Below are 17,548 nucleotides of genomic sequence, written 5' to 3'. Positions count from 1 at the left end.
TGCCCTCTACCTAAGCACCGCCTCTGGCAGCCATCTTCAGATTTTTACCGCACGTTCAGGTGTTGGGATCCTCGTGCTATTGCTCTCGAGCGTTCGTGCTATTTTTTTCACGTTTTTTCTCAAAAAAATTCATTTTTTTCGGTCAAAAGAGCCTCAAACTCCACCGACTCTCCATCCGATCAACGGGGACCCGTCTCGGATTCGTCTACGCCCCTCAAGGGTGAAAATTCGTCGAGCTACGCTTTTGGAGGACTCCAGAAGTTTCTCAGGCCCGGTCATGGCCCAGGAGAAGGGAAGCTCGACGCCCGGAAAGCTGTTCAGGGTCTGCCCTGGATGCCAGCTGCAAAACGTCTTCAAGGAGGACGAACATTCTTTTTGTCTTTACTGCCTACATGAGGACAAGACGCACGTGGAGAAGGACTGTGCGTTTTGCGGCAACATGTCGGAGCGGACCATGAAGGACCGCCATCAACGTCTCGCCAACTGGCTGGAAGGGAAGAGCCCGTCCGGCGACAAGAAGAGGAAGAAATCCGAGCGGTCTTCTAAAACCTTTGAGGACGCCCCGGCGACGGGGGTCCAACACAAGGTCAAGCACCGCGAGTCCGCTGGCACCGGGAGCGCCGAACGGTCGGGCTCTACGGGCGCCAGGCTGGGCGCACCCTCCCCGGCACCATCAACCGCGAGCCAACGCTCCGGGTCGGGTAAGAGGAAGGCCGAGCACCCGGCGAGGCTCATAGAGAGGCCCCGGTCGAGCTCGAAGGCGGAGGGGGAGCGAGGCACTGTCCCCCCCTCAAGGATAAGGCGGTGAGCGCACCTAAGGTGGTGAAGGCCTTAATCCATCCGGCCAAGCCTTCTATCGAGTCTGTCGCGGCGGCCCTGGCTCAGCCTGTGGAGGCTACGCCAGTGGTGGCGACCTCGGGGCTCAGTGTCTCCCTGCCACCTCGGAGGGAGTCCTCTTTTGTGCCCATCGATAGGACCCCCGTGAAATCCCCCGTGGGGAAGAAAAAGGGGGGGCAGGGCGTCGTCGTAGATTCGGCCTCCTCCTCGGAGGAGGAGCTGGTCGAAGTCTTTAGCCACGGCCTCGGCGTGGAAGAAGACCGGCCCGTCGAGATGGATCCCGACGCAGGTGGCGACGACATCGTCGAGGGTACCGACGGGGCCCCTGATCGCCCGTCGGATTCCCCTCTGCCAGCGCCGCGAGACAGCTCGGCGGCCATTTTGTTGGCTATACAGTCCTTATGCTCAGAGATAAGGACGAGATTACCGTTGCCGACGGAACCTCTCCCGTCGGGAGACCCGGAACCGGGACCTTCTGGGGTTCCCCCTACCAAGAAAAGAAGGATCCACCCTCCTCCTCCTTTTCAGCCGTCGCGCCCCTTCCAGCCCTCCTCCCCGTCCACCCGAGGGGATGATACGGGGACTGACACGGCAGCGACGGGTACGGACAACGAGGTATACGACGAGGATGTACCGTCGTCGCCCCCCACCAGGGCTTCTCCACCCGACGAGATTGGATCGTTCCACTCCATGATCGCCAGGGCATCCGAGCTTTTCCAACTCTGCCCTGAGGAGAAGAAGAAGGAAGGTTTCCTTTATCAGCGGCGCGAGGCCAAGAGGAAAACGGTCCTCGCAGTGCCTCTATTGGACGACATTTGGGATGAGGGCCTCACCCTCCTCAAGAACCCTTCCACGACGCCAGCTAGAAGAGACCGGTACGAGAAAAAGTACCAGGTCCCGGACACGGGCCCCCCTGTGCCTCCGGGCGCAGCCTACCCCGGACTCCGTCGTCTCTGCGGCGGCCAGGAAAAAAGCGGGGGGAGGGTGCGGCCTCCACATCGACTTCCCCACCGGACGGCGAGGGAAAGAAATTGGACGCTGTGGGACGCAGAGTCATCTCGTCTGCAGCAACGACGATTAAAGCTGCCAACGCCTTGGCTATCGTGGCCCGATACGACAGGGAGCTCTGGTACAAACTGGCTCCCCTGCTGGACTTCTTGCCGGATGACAAGAGGGCAGAGGCCCTGGAGATCCTGCAGGAAGGTGAGGTGGCTTCGGACCACGCCATTACCGTGGCGACGGACATCGCCGACACTGGGTTCCGCCAGTTGGGCAACGGCGTTTGCCTTAGGCGGCGTGGATGGCTCAAGGCTACGGACTTCCGTCAAGACGTTCAGACCAGAGTCCTGGACATGCCCTTCGATGGGAACAACCTGTTTGGGAAAACAGTGGACGATTCCCTTCAGGCCATTAAAGCGGACACCGAGACGGCCCGGGCCCTTGGAGTTCTGCAACAACGACGGACGCCCTTTAGGAGCAGCGGAGGCAAGGGCGCCTCCAAAGGTTCCGGCGGCGGTTTCTCCTCCTACCGTCAAGCGGCCCGCTCGTCGTCTCAGGAGGCCTACAGAGGACGAGGCAAGTCTGGCGGACCCCGCCGTCGTTGCCAAGGACAAGGCGGCAAAGCCTCGTCGAAGCAGGATTGAACCGGCCGTGGGGTCGGGCCCCCACCGAAGCACCCCGGTGGGAGGCCGGCTGGCGAGCTTCGTCAGCGTGTGGGAGTCCATCGCCACCGACCGTTGGGTGCTGGACGCCTTGGCCCGGGGCCACGCGCTCGAGTTTCAAAGAAAGTGTCCGCGCGTCCCCCCCGTGGCCAGGAAAGAACTTCACGTCCCTCAACTTCTCCTGGAGGTAAAGGCGATGCTCAGGAAGGGCGCCATCGAACTCGTCCCAAAGAGGCTTCGGGGCTCCGGAGTTTACTCGAGATACTTCCTCGTGAATAAGAAGATGGGGGGGATGGCGCCCCATCCTGGACCTGCGACGTCTGAACAAGTTCATCAAAGCGCAAAAGTTCCGGATGGTCACCCTCCAGCGCGTCCTGGGTCAGCTGGAGGAAGGAGACTTCCTGTCGTCGTTGGATTTGGAGGATGCCTACTTCCATATTCCCATCCTGAAGGGGCACCGAAAATTCCTCAGGTTTGTGGTCCAAGGGCGTCATTACCAGTTCAAAGCCCTCCCCTTCGGACTACGGTCGGCACCCAGGGTGTTCACCAAGTGCCTCGCACCGGTGGCGGCGCAGCTGCGCCGCGAAGGGATCCACGTCTACCCCTACCTGGACGACTGGCTCATCCGAGCCAAGACAAGGGAGCTCGCCGTGGTTCACACGGCAAGGACCGTCCAACTTCTCACGGACCTCGGATTCTCCGTGAACTACGCCAAATCCCACCTGGTACCCGCGCAAGACGCTCTGTTTCTGGGAGCGAGGCTCAACACAGTGTCCCTTCTGGCCTCCCCGTCGGAGAGGACCAGGACCATCCTGGGCAAGGTGCAGCGGATGTTGGTGGCCGACGCGGCCAAGGTGAGGTCCATCAAGTCCCTCCTCGGAATGATGTCTTCCTGCATCTACCTCATTCCCATGTGCAGGCTCCGGATGCGCCCGTTGCAGGAGTTCCTGGACGCGCGCTGGATCCAAACGACGGGCAGCTTCGAGGAAAGGATCACACTCGACGAGAGTTTCCGACGAGCGATCCGGTGGTGGGGCACCCGCGCGCATCTGATGGCGGGCATGGACTTCCAGACCCAAGCCCACCAGGAGACAGTGACCACGGATGCCTCCCTGGAAGGGTGGGGAGCGCACACTGAAAATCTGCACGCAAGAGGCCTTTGGCTCCCGACGGAGAAATCCTTACATATCAACGTCCTGGAGCTCCGTGCAGTGTTTTGGGCCCTCAGGTCCTTCCTTCCGTCCCTCAAGGGCAAGGTGGTGAGGATCTTCACCGACAACACCACCACCATGTTTTCCATCAGGAAACAGGGCGGAACAAGGTCCCCAGCACTGTCCAAGGAGGCGCAGGACCTGTGGCATTGGGCAGTCGCCCAAGGGATGTTTCTGGTGCCGTTTCATCTGGCAGGGATAAAAAACACCATCGCCGACTCACTCAGCAGGGAGCTGCGCTCGTGCCACGAGTGGGGAACTACGGCAGGATCTAGTGGATCGCCTCTTCCGACGGTGGGGCACACCCCAGATCGACCTGTTCGCGACGGCGACGAACTCCAAGTGCCGGAGGTTCGCCAGCAGGTTTCCCCAGGCGAGGAGCATGGGCGATGCTTTCTCGTTCCCCTGGGAGGGCCTGTTCCTCTACGCGTTCCCTCCTTTGCCACTGCTAGTCCGGCTCGTCAACCAGCTCAAGAGGTCACGGTGCAGGATGATCCTCGTTGCACCTGCGTGGCCGAGGCAGATATGGTTCCCGGACCTTCTGGACTTGTCAGCGTCCCCGCCAATCAAGCTGCCGGTGGACGCGGATCTGCTCTCCAGGGAAGGAGGCGCCATCCTCCACCACGACCCGAAATCGCTGAACTTGCAGGCCTGGCTCCTGCAGCGCTAGAGTTTGGAGGATACGACATACCGGCCGACTGCAGAGAGGTTCTTGCAAAGGCCAGGGCGTCCTCGACTCTTAAATGCTACGGACACAAATGGAAGAGGTTTTCTGTCTGGTGCCACGCACGGAAGATTAACCCTCTACGGATTACGGCTCCCCAAGTACTGCCGTACCTGCTGACGCTGGCCAAAGCTGGACTGGCACACGCGTCCATCAAGATTCATCTTGCTGCGATCTCCCGATACACCAGAACCACGGGCCGGTCGTCCCTGTGGTCTCATCGTCTGGTGAAAGAGTTCATGAAGGGACTGTTCAGATCGTTCCCGCCGGTGAAGGCTCCGGCCCCGGCGTGGTAGCTCAACGTGGTGCTGACCAAGCTAATGGGACCTCCGTTCGAGCCTCTGCACTCGGCCCCGTTGAAGTTTCTGTCGTGGAAAACAGCGTTTCTTGTGGCCATCACCTCCGCACGACGGGTGGGAGAGATCCAGGCCCTTTCCTGCAAGGCCCCGTACTTTACTTTTCACGACACGAGGGTAGTGCTCAGGACGCACCCCTCCTTCATGCCCAAGGTACCGTCGGACTTCCATCTCAACGAACCCTTGGTGTTGCCTGTGTTCTTCCCGTCGCCTTCGTCGCCGGCTGAGAGGACTTTGCACTCGCTGGATGTGGCTAGAGCGCTGAAGTTCTACGTGGACCGCACGAAGTGTTTTCGGAAGACGTCACAACTCTTTGTGAACTTTGGACCTGTCAATCAGGGGAAGGCTCCCTCGAAGGCTTCCATTTCCAGATGGCTCTCCGGCTGTATCATGTACTGTCATCGGTTGGCAAACCGACCGCTGCCTGGCCGTCCGAGAGCCCATTCCACCAGAGCGATCGCAGCTACCACGGCGTTCCTTTCTGGTGTGCCCCTGCTGGACATATGCAGGGCTGCTACGTGGAGGTCGACGCACACCTTCACGAAATTCTACTGCGTCGATCGGGATTCCAGGGAGGAGTCCAGGGTCGGCCAAGCAGTGCTGCGCAACCTGTTCGCCTGAGGTGAGCCTGGTGAGGATGTAAGATGCTTAATGTTGAGTTTGATGTAATGCTTAATGTTGAGCCTTTGCCACCTCCCGTTTTTGTGCATGTGTGTACTGCTATGTATTCTTTATTCATGAGCATGTGAATCCATGCCAGACCCCATGCTGGAGAAGGAACAAGTTACTTACCTGTAACTGTTGTTCTCCAGCATGGGTCTGGCATGGATTCACATGCGAACCCTCCCGCCTACCCCTCTGCGGCTCTTCACTTGGTCATACTGCCACTTCACGTGCTCCCAAATCTGAAGATGGCTGCCAGAGGCGGTGCTTAGGTAGAGGGCAGTCATTGGCTGTGGTCAGTATGACGCAGAGACCAGTGATTGGTTACTACTACGAAAGACAGATCAGAAACGAAACTGATACTGTTTTTTTCTTTACCGAGGATTCCCAGCCTGACGACTGGGAATATTCATGAGCATGTGAATCCATGCCAGACCCATGCTGGAGAACAACAGTTACAGGTAAGTAACTTGTTCCTTCCCACTGCTGTACGCGTTTCCTCTAGTCCCTGTCACTCTGCAAGTGCTGCAGAGGTTACGAAGGTTCGGTTCCTGAATGATCCTCATTGCTCCGGCATGGGCCAGGAGAGCGTGGTACCCAGACCTTCTTGACATGTCCATCTGCCCTCCACGCCGTCTTCCCTACCGAGACGATCTGCTCTTAAGGGAGGGGGGTCAGGTTCTCCATCCAGAGGTCAAGTCCCTCAACCTTCATGCTTGGTTTCTGAAAGGTTGAGGTACAAGGATCGGGACCTCCTTGAAGACGTGATGGAGGTGTTGCTCTCGGCCAGAAGGCCAGCAACAAAATCAATGTGCCGTTGGAGAAAGTTCTGCGACTGGTGCAGGGTACAGAATGTGGATCCTTTTCAGTGTTCAATTCCTGTGGTTCTGTCTTTTTTGCTTTCTTTGGCCCACAGGGGGCCTGCAAGTGGGTACCATTAAAGGTTACCTGGCGGCGCTTTCCATATTTAAGCGCTCGTCAGAGGAGTGTTCTTATTTTAAGATTCCTTTTGATTTCTCTGTTTCTAAAAGGGCTGACAAATGTGTTACCACCGTCTCCCTTCCAGGTACCGGGATGGGATTTGAACCTAGTTCTGAAATTCCTAATGGGTGCTCCGTTTGAGCCCTTACATTCTTGTCCTTTGAGACTGTTGACCTTTAAAACTGTATTTTTGGTTGCGGTTACTTCCGCTCGCAGAGTGAGTGAGTTGCAGGCACTTTCCGCCAAGCCACATTTCACTGTGTTTCATAAGGACAGGGTTGTCCTTAGGGTTCGTCCTCCTTTTCTTCCGAAAGTTGTGTCGGATTTTCATTTGAGCCAGAAGGTAATTCTTCCGGCGTTATATCCCCCTCCGCATCTTGGTAAGGAAGTGGAGAGGCTCCATAGGTTGGATCCTAGGAGAGCTTTGAGCTTCTATCTTTCATGGATGTCCCAGGTCAGAGTGGACGATCGGCTATTTGTGGGATACGCTGGAAGGCGTTTGGGTCAAGCTGTTTCTAAGCAGACCTTGTCCCAATGGATAATCTTGACAATCTCTAAATGCTACCGTCGGGCAAGTAAGGACCCTCCGGTAGGCTTACGGGCCCATTCTACTAGGGGTGTGGCTGCCTCCACTGCTCTGCAGAGGGGTGTTCCCATTCGTAATATTTGTGAAGCAGCCACATGGGCCTAAGTCCATACTTTTTGTAAAACACTACTCCCTGGATTCTATCCATGGGCAAGATTTGGTCTTTGGTAAGGCGGTCCTCTATTCTGTAGTTTGATTGGGCATCCTAAAATTCAAAATTCTTTTCCCTCCTCCATACCTTGGTACTGCTTTGGGAGTCTGTCATAGATGTGGAATACGTCAGAGGACACAATCCCCTCGAAGAACAAAGTTACTTCCATGGTAACGTTCTTTCGATTGGATGTTCCTCTGACGTATTCCACATCTCACCCTCCCAGCCTGCCCCTCTACAGAGTTTCCGCAAGGCTTTCTGTAGTCATACTGGCAGAAGATTGGTGCCACACGTTCTGTGGAAAAAACTACAACTGAGGCTGGAGGGATGTGCGTCCTACTTGTAACATCCGGTGACATCGGCTCGACGGAGGCCCTCGAGGGACGGCGTATCAACGTCATTGATGCAGGACGCAGACGCCGAAATTTTTTCCCAAGCAGCACAGCTGTGGTGATTACTGTCATAGATGTGGAATACCTCGGAGGAACATCCCATTGAAAGAACGTTACCAGGTTAAAAAGTAACTTGTTCTTCTCCGGATTTACTCACTGAATTGTTAATGAATTAAAAAAAACATTCCCAAAGCAACACATCGAGATGGGTTGAATCATGTACTCCTGTTATTATGAATATATTAACAGACAATATTGTCACAACACATATATTGGAAATCGTGTTTGTTCCGAAAGAAATACTTGGAGGTTGCTCTAACAATTTGGTTGCTCAATGTGATTTTTAGGACCAAAGCCATGAGAATGCACTTCTTACACAAAACACGGGCCACATGGCGGCTTATGTTATGTAACCTTTTGATAATCGTGTTTTGTGATTTTTGTTTGTCATGTTTGTAATTTATTTGCGTCTCTCAAGCTATGCAATTCTTTTTCTATGACATGTGAAGTGATCACAGGGTATGTAGTTCCTGTTAGTGAAATAAGGTGTTAATAAAAAGAACAAATCTCCCCCTAAAGTGGACACATGCAGTGTGAAATCTGTTTCCACTCCCTTAGTGGAATGTAGGTGACTATCTAATGGAGATGATTTAAACAGTGTGCCCAAAGTATTGGCAAGCAAAGTGATGCACTAGGCGTGCAAATAATAATTTCTGACGTCAATTTAAAGGGGCTGGGTGGCATGGTTGCATAACAAATAGTGAATGTTTTTATGAGGCAACAGTAATGACAAGCAATCGGACTAAACTATTCTGTCCTTTCAGGCGCTTTATGAGGAGAAGGTAGTTTACGATCGCAGCTCAAGTCGGAATATCTATCTGAATGTTGCAGTGAACACAGTTAAGAAGTTGAGGAGTCTAACGCCAGGCTCTCCACCCTCTTTGACAAGTAAGGTGGTTATTGCTAGTCGAGCTTGAGCTGTATGAATCCCTTTTTGTCCTGCTTTCTAACAATGTCGGATGATTTCATAAAAAGATTTATAGTTCCTGTTGTGGAACACGGTTTCAGAACATTGATGTACCAAGATTTAAGCATACCTTTTGCTTTCGTGATATTCCTTTGCTCAAAGGTTCCCAAAAATGGATTGATGTAAATTACATGTGTTACAGTCGGTACTCTTTCTCACTCTTGTAACCATTAGGGGGTCCCCTAATTGAAACATACCAAAGGAGGTGCCATAATACTTTAATAGAGTTGAACAACAGCTAGAGACCGAAAAGTGGGTGCAACCCTTTTTTAAAATTCAGCCCTTACTAGCCCATATGACTATCATGGCATGGGTGATTTCTAAGCACTCCAAGGGTGACTTTCAGTCTGAAAGTGTATTGTGTAACTAGGCTGGTGGCAGCTGTGATTTAGTTTTGACTACACCAGACTTTTAACCACTTTTACCATATTAGTAGCCCATTGCACTTAAATGGTTACCAAAGAGGTATAAGTCAGTTCTTAGCCCTGCTCTCTGCTGTTTTGTTTAGATCCATCATTGTGTGTTTGTGGATCCTTAAGGCACTGCCAAAAAAACATTTTGCTAATGAATGGTCTTCCTGATCCCAATAAGGCACCCTCATTTGTATTTTAAACTGGTTTTAAGATGATTTCACGTCCTCCAGACCTTCTAATCTAATTTCATTGTTTGAGCGCTTGTGTGGTGGTTTTTAGAGCCACCTTGATTGGCTGGCTATGAAATCGTTTGTGTGTATGGCTATAGAGTATTTGTCGTTTGGCTTAGGCTAGCCCACAGCATAGCCAGGACTGTCTGACAAGTGGGTCCTGAAGCTAACCACAGTGACAGTCACATCTGTAAATGCCCACACAGTGTTGCTGAGTGGGCATTTACTGATTTTGGGTGGCCCTTGTCCGCTCATGGCCTACCCTCTCTACGCCTCTGGCTAGCCTAAGGGTAAATGTCTTATCAGTGGGAGACTTGCCAAATTTCTCAGATCTGTAACTGAAATCTTGTGAGACTGCTGCTGAAAATGGGATCCGGATGTGGTAATGATGGCTGGACCCTGGCACCTTTATTTGTGCATTCAGCTCCTTCCCTGCTGGTGGAATCCGATCCTCTACTCTTCCTTTGCTTCTTGCCATCCTCCTGGCTGGCTGGACTGGTTGTTCCTTCAAGGGACATCTTCATTAAGTGTACTTCCTTACCTATAGTGCTGTGTTAGCCCGCACCGCCTCAGGCGACCATGGAAGCAGTGGGTGTTTCGCCACCACTGATGTGCTGCTACGTTCCTTTCGAACGTAGTATGCAGTCTAGTGTTTTCGATCATGGCCACCACTAGAGGGCTTATCTCTGGTCTCAGTTTCCCATTCCATGCATTGCAACCTGTTTGAATTTCTCTTTGGGCCACATGCTAACTTTTCCTTGCTACAAGCCTTTTTCGTTTTCTGCCTTCCTTTTGGGAATTTGCTTGCTGTTCCTTCTGTTTCGCCTCTTTCCCCTCCCTCAACTCGCTGTTTCTTTGCTGCTCCAGCTTTCATTTTCTGGCTGTCCGTGCACCTCCTTTGTTTTTCTTGTGTTTTCCTTGTGCATTCTACTTTATTTACCTCAGCACTTCTTCTCATATTGCACTGGGCTTTCAGGGGTCTTCATGCTTGCTTGAGGATCCTGGACATTTGTATACTGAGCCATTGTCTTCCATCTGTTCTCCCCGGAAGGATACAAATATCTGTTTATTCTGGATGTTGGGTATTTTGTGGAGATTTGGGGCCTGACGGTATTTTATTACCGCCGAAAAAAATAACTTAGCAACAATCACTCCTTGTATTCAGATTGGGCCATGTACAACAATAATACAGTGGACATGCATTATTTCAGCACCCAGACATGCATATTTGGTATGCGTGGTTGGTGGTATTTTGGTGAGCATAATTCCCTTGTTTTATTTGTGGCCCCAATGTCCAGAATCCCTTATCTTTGCTTAGATTTTTCGTGTAATCACTAGAGAGACCTCAGACCTACATTTCAGGAATACCACATTTTCAGTGTTAGTGTTAGTGTGCCACCATGGGCGATCTCACTGACTTATTTACGACAGAGAGCTATATGTGGTAATTTTGTGGTAATTTCCACTACCTTATATATGGTAGGGAACTATGTCCAGAGAGTCCCTCTTCCCGATGGCTCATGTACCTCCAACGAGCTATGCTACAAACAATCACTCTCAACTGTCCATACTGAATATGATCATGCACACATCTGTCTTAAAATGACAATTGCACTGTTTAAAAATCTCCCCTCATCATCAGCACTGTATTGGTAAATATAAAACACACCACCCGTCTGCTTTCAAATATTTTTCTGTATTATAAAAGTTGCATTTAAACACGATCTCACTCTTTACAGAAATAAATAAAATAGTACAGTAACAGCATTGTCTGTGATACACTGAAAAGAGAGTGGCGGAGAAAAGAACTTGATTTGCAACATTAACATGTGATTAAGCCACAGGAATCTCCTTTCCTACACTGACTGAATATTCTCGTACACACTCAGCTCCCACACTTATGTAATTACCTTATCTGTTCAGCCCGAGTTTTCTTCAGCTGTTCTCTTTCTGAATGTGGCTCCCTTGAAGATTAACCCCAGTGAAACGAGCGCCTTTCGTTTTCAAACCGGGGTCATTGCCTGGAACTCTCAGCTTTTTCAGCAGAAATGCTCCAACCAGGAAAAAACAGGTCCTTCTCCCAGCTCTCCAAATCTCCACTCTTCTCTCTCTCTCTTCAAACTCCACCCAGCAAAAACCCTAATCACTGCCTCTAGCATGATACTTGCTACGACGCTGCTCCAATCAGAATCAATCATGCCATCTCCTCCCTCTCTACACAATGGCTCATTTTTATAGTAGTACTTTGTAACCAACTGATTTCCTGTTCTTTCGAGCCCTTTTGCTTCCTGTAGTTATGTGGACAGAGCAGCAGAGAAAACAAAAAAAAAATGAATATGCGTTTAAAAGTTCACTTTCAGAGTAGGCCTATTTCTGCAGTGGAGACACATTATTATTAGTGGGTTATGTTAAATTCAATTTTTATTAGTCAGATTATTTATGAGTAATGTTAGTTATTAATTTTCAAATGTGTCTCTTGCACCATAGGCATTTCAGGTGAAAAATAGTGTGCATTTTTGAATGTGCACGTGTGCTTTCAACTGTAAAAATAGATTTGCATCTTATATGTTAAAATCGTTTTTGACTGAATAGCCTGTCTTTCCTTGTTAATCTGGTAACACATATAGCAATGCACCATAGGCATTTGGTGCTGCATCAAAAAACAAAAATTGCTACCTGTGCAGTAGTGCTGTACTCTGTGCTGTAACACGCCAAATATCCTTACATGATCAAGGCTACTTCGGGAACGCAGGTTTTTTTTAATGCCTCAAGGCTTTTTCCCCTTTTCGACTGCTACAGAGAGATTGCCTCTTACCTAGAGGATATTTATTTCTGGCATAGTGGCAGCTCCTCGTGGCAGACCCTACCTTTTCAAAGAGAGAACCACCACCCGGGGTAAGAAATTTGCAGAACCATTTGAAGACTACACCTCTCCATCATCGTAGACGACTCGGGTGAGGAGGAAGAGGGCATTTTTTTTACATGCTGCCTCATCTGTGCTCTAAACTCCAAAACCGCAATGTGAACAAGTACTGAGCACAGATGTACAGGTTTGTACATGTCTTAAGAAGTTTGGAAAGTATCTAAACTGGACAAGCTCAAGTCAAGGCCTGGTTACAGTGAAAATGCAGGTAAATATTTCCTAACTTCTCAGGGTGCTTCAAGAGAGGCGCAACCTTCAGACTGTTTATGATGAATAACCCTGCCAGATTTGTTTCCAGACTGTGGTTCGAGCAGAGGCACGGAAAAGGAAGTTTGCAGAGATCCCCTAATGCCTCAAAAGCTGATATTCATGGGTGCAGTATGTGGGAAGATGGTCTGCACATGCAGCCCCCGATCACTGGAGACAGCCACCATTGATGCCAAAAGAATGTGAGGAATATGTTACAGGGCTCTGCAGAACCTGTCAACGGTTTGAGGATGCGGAGGAGAGTCTATAGATCTAGTTTATTGGCTTGTGGTTGCAGTCAAGATAGTGTGGAACAGCAATTGTCCCCTTCTTTGGCTTTTGGTTGGGCATGCAACAGGACTCACTGGGGGATGGTCGGTCCATCTCTTGGTAGAGGATGTTGCTTTATGCATTCCACCCCTTTCCTCTTCTGGAAAGTAATCCGGATGTTCTGGGAGACCAGGGCCTGTTTGGTTTTTTTAAGGCCCACTGAGTTCTGGTTCTTGGACTTAAAGAACCTATCCTGACCAGACCTGAGCAGCAGACTTCCGGTTAGACCAGACTTACTATCTCAGAAGTGGGGGAGGATTAGGCATCCATCCACCCCTCCCTTCTTCCCCCCCCTCGACCCCCAATGCCGTTGTCAGCCTGGTTCCTGAAGGAAATTAACTTGGGGCTGTCTAGGGGGAACATGAACACCATCATGGCCACTCATCGTCCTTTGACAAGGGCCCAATACAGAGGTTGTTCTGCCATTGGTACCTTGATTGGCAGGTGTACCCACCTTCTTCGGGGGTTTCAGTTGTGTTATTCTCCACACATCTTGCGGCAATCACAGCTTATAAGAATGTTGAAGGAGTTTCCTTTTCTCTCTTGAACTAGGTAATCAAGCAACATTTTGAGGCTCTGAAATTGTTTCTACTAGTAAGGAATGTCCCACTATTCCTGATAACTCATGTAGTCTTTGCAGCATTGGTTGCCAAATCCTTTGAGCCAATCACTATAATGACCTTTGCTGGCTGGCCTGGGAGAGGCTTTTCTGGTAGTTGTCACATCAGCTTGCTCAGTTAGCAATGTGATCAATCTGATGGTGTCATCACTCCTTTCCTGGAGGTAGCCTCTCCTCATGTGGCCAGGGGACAGCAGCTGCTACCTTACCTTGACTTTGGGGGTGGCTATACAAGGGAGGATTACATGAGAATAGTTTACCGTTGTCCACCATCGGGTGAGACATGGTATCACGCTTTTTCTCCTAGGGATGTCCCCTCCGTTCCTCAAGCCTTGATGGCCTAGCATAACAATTCCCTTCGACGACCCAGAAGATTTGCATTTGTCATCTTTCAAAATGCTGTAATCGAAAGAATGATGATAACTGATGTATATGAATCATTGGGACAAAGAAGAGGCATAGAGTAATAAGAATCACTAGAGTGCAGAAACCAATGCTGCACTCTAGTCGTTGGAAAGAGGCACACATTGCCAGGACATTTTAAACCCTGACAGCTGAAGGAAGGCAGAGAGAAGCCGACCGGAGCAGGTGGCTACCATCGGGTGGAGAGAAGTCCCAGGAAGAGCTCTGCTGCAGGTGAGACCAGATGGAGAACAGGAAGGCAGAGAAGTGCTGCTTGAATGGAATCAGTTGTCCCCTGTACGCCAATAACCAGAGGTCGGGTAACGTGAGGCCAGAGACGGCACAAAGCTGCCGGAGGACACCAACCTGACGAGCGGCGAAGCGGGAGCGAGGTGCTCCACCAGTCTATCGGCCAGCAGTAGCCGAGCAGCTTGAAGGACGCCGAAGTGACCACTGAAGAACAGTGAGCCCAATGGTAGGAGGTGGGATGCTGGGGTGCTTAACAGCGGATACCGCACAGCCTGGGACACATAAAGGAATTGATTGGGAGAGTGAAACCTTTCACGAGTAGAACGTAAGCCACAAACTAACCAACTAAGGGCTGTGGATCCAACACGTGGGCTGTGCGAGTCTGGGACTCGCACCTAAAGTGAACTGCATTTTACCCCTGAACTGCATTTTACCCCTTAACTGCTGAACATTAATCAAGTCTATGCAAAAAGGACGAGCATACTTGTCCTTGGCACTTAAGGGGGTTAAAGTGAACCGCATAAGGAAGTCCTGGCAGGAGAGTAGTGTATCGGGCAAAGTCCAGTGTGTAAAGTGAACTGCATTGTAAAGTGAATTGCATAAGAAAATCCTGGCACAAGAGTACACCAGACAAAGCAAAGTATGTGAAGAGAACTGCATATCATAAAAGGAGAATCCTAAGGAAGACCCCTACCCGTAGGACTTGTTGAACTGTATTGAATGTGGACATAAACCTGGCAGGAGAGTATACCAGGTGTCTTCCGTGTCTGGGAGCCACACTGAAGTCGTGGTGTTTTTAAAAGGAGAATACCAACGAAGATGCATGCCTTTAGAATTAGACTAATACTGAATGTCATAAAAAGCCTGGGGAAGGGGTTCATTTCTCCTACAGTAATTTGTGATGCCAAGAAGAGGAAGTTATCCTTTTGGGCTACTAAGAATTGTTACTTTGAACTTTTGTTTTGCTTTGGAGAGTCATTCCCTGGAATTGTGAACATGATCTACTTTGGTTGGAGTTATACCTTTTTGTTGAACTTTATTGTGTGCACCTTCAAGATCAAAGACCAAGTCTTCACCCCTTTGACTTACTTTCTAGAATGTGAGGGCTTGAATAGGGTTTTGAACACAGGGCATTTTTGCTTCAGAAATCTTGACATAGGCCAGACCCCTATTTTTGGTTGAGCTAGGGAAATGCCGCCTAGAGTATGGACAGTGAGGCTTTTTCTCAAACCCTTTTATTATTTAAGTTTATAGCAAGCTCTGGTTCTCTCTAAGCTAGACTACTGCAACAGCCTCTTTCTAAATCTTCCTGCTTCTACTCTCTGCTACCCTCTGATTTCAGTCCCAGGTACCTACCTGCCAATTGTACACACGCACTGCCTCCTGACTCCCTTGCACTTGGGTCTGTATCTGAAACCCTACAGTCCCCGGACCTGCACTTTTGGAAAGCTGCTGTCTGCACTTACCCTTACACCTGCCACCTGCTGGCCGCACTTCGTGTTATTGTTTTGATCCCATGTACAACACTGCCCCCTCACTTTTCTCCTGGCACTTTCCCCCTCACTTGAGCGATCTGAATGTCACTTGACCTAGTAAGATCATTGTCGCTGCCCTCCATCTGTTCCCCTTTCCTTGCCTCGTCACGCCTTGAAACCCTTGTGTATAGGCGCGTTACAAATACCATATCATATATCACTGAGTCTTCCGTCTCCATGTCTCATTCTTTATTCCTCACAGTAAGCTACAGGTACCTTTTAGCTATCAAGCCAAACATGAAATTCAAATTGGTGTTGTCGAAACATCCTACCGTCTTAAACAAGATTGTTTGACTTACCAGTTAATCAGATTTTCTTGCCAGTGCTAGTTGCGCTTGATGGGGGTTGGCTGCCCATGTATGCAGCTTCTAAGGCCATATTGCTTGCTGGATATTCTTGTATATTGTGAAAAGCTTAACTTCTCAAGGGCTGCAGATCACAAAAGTTCTTCATGCACATGTAATGCACACCAATGCGGCGTCCGTAACCTTTGAGGCATGTCACCTAGGAGGTCGTAGCTGGAGCGGTCACTTGGGAATCGCCATCTGCTTTTATCCAGCACTGTTGCTTAACTAGAGTAAACGTTCACATTGGCAAGCAGTCCTGCAAAATTTGTTTGGTTAACATCTTGTCTGTATCCTCACCCGCTTAAGTGTGTGTTTGTGTATGGTGCTTATTCTCCCACAAGTTTTGGGTCAAGGGGTAGCATTAAGGAAGAGGTACTCTCCTTAGTGACTACTGTGCTTAGTCCACCTTCCTCCATATGCCCTCCCACCTTCCCCACAAAACAAATTAGTGTGGTATGGCCTAGGTGGCGCCTTGGGGGGGGTACATGGCCGCATACACGTGTGTGTGTGTATATATATTTCTGATGTTTGTTAACCTGCTTAGAATCACATGCTGTGCATAGTCCGACATCCAGTGGTCACTGCAGAGTATTGCATTTTGTTTTTTATAGTCGAAAAGGGGACGTCGACAAGGCGTGTCTGTAACACTAGCCCTATAGTGACGTGCAGTGTACCCACAATCCCTCACGCGTCGAGGTCCCGAAGATTGTTTTTTTCCGCCCAGATATTGGTCGCTTTTACGCGGAGCTCCTAGAGAGACATTGCAAATATTCACTCGACCATTTGGACGTTATTTAGATATTCACTCGACCTTTGGTCGTTATTTAATGTTTGGTTCCTCCTTCGACAAAGCTGTTCTCCGCCGACAAGATCTTCGACGGCTGTGCCTTCGATGGAGGAGACCCTTCGGCGTCGCCGAACACGTGGCCTGGCCTCGCCGGCCTCAAACAGTAGGGAGAGCCGGGTCGTGGGACATTTCTTGCTATCTCTTTAAGAATGCCTTTCTCTTTCCCACCTTTTCCTTCGGGGTTGTTATCACGTCTGTCCGTTCCCTCGGCTATGGAGAGGACACCCTTTAGGTTTTGCCCGCACTGCAAGGGCAAATTCACCTGGAAAGACCAGCACACTCGGTGCAACCGTTGCTTGCCCCTCGACCGCAAAGACGGTTGTGCGGACTGTTAGCTTCTTAAGCCTAAGACTTTAAAGAACCGCAGGGTCAAGAGGTGGGCAGCCTACACCATGTCTAGGTCCGATTCCTCACCCGCCTCTGCTGCCGCCGCCGAAAGTGGCGAGGAAAGTGATAACCCGACCTCCGCATCGGAGGTTGTACACCCCTCTTGGGAGCAGTCACGCGCCTTGTCGTCTGTCACCAGCCTCGACAAGCTCAGTTCACGCCCTGCTTATGGGGATGAACACCCCGGCGACACAGACGCACACAAGCACTCACATAAGCACACGGCCCACGGCTCTTTCTCGTCGAAGATGAAGAAAGCATTAGCGCCAACGGAGACACAGGTCTTACCAGCGGCCTCCACGGACCGTAAGGGTCCAAAGCCCCCCTCGCAACCGCAGATGCGACCAGCGACTGGGCTACCCCCAGATAAGGGCGCTATCACCAAACCACCAGACGACGTGCCCCGCCAGCGAGCGCCAGTCGGCGTAGAG

General features: G+C 50.4%; 1 protein-coding gene across 1 annotated transcript in view; it reads left to right on the top strand.

The window, feature by feature from the left end:
* The window catches only part of REXO1 (RNA exonuclease 1 homolog), a 1,041,135-nt gene that overhangs the window by 413,806 nt on the left and 609,781 nt on the right, over window positions 1-17,548 (top strand). Inside the window, exon 7 of the mRNA XM_069649491.1 lies at window positions 8,387-8,510. Coding sequence (XP_069505592.1) covers window positions 8,387-8,510 — 124 coding nt within the window. The remainder of the gene's footprint in view (window positions 1-8,386; window positions 8,511-17,548) is intronic.

Source organism: Ambystoma mexicanum, chromosome 1p, assembly GCF_040938575.1.
Source record: "Ambystoma mexicanum isolate Mex_15411 chromosome 1p, UKY_AmexF1_1, whole genome shotgun sequence".
In the NCBI taxonomy this organism is placed as follows: Eukaryota; Metazoa; Chordata; class Amphibia; order Caudata; family Ambystomatidae; genus Ambystoma; species Ambystoma mexicanum.
Note: the sequence above shows the minus strand (reverse complement) of the source record. Positions and strands in the feature narration are given on the sequence as shown.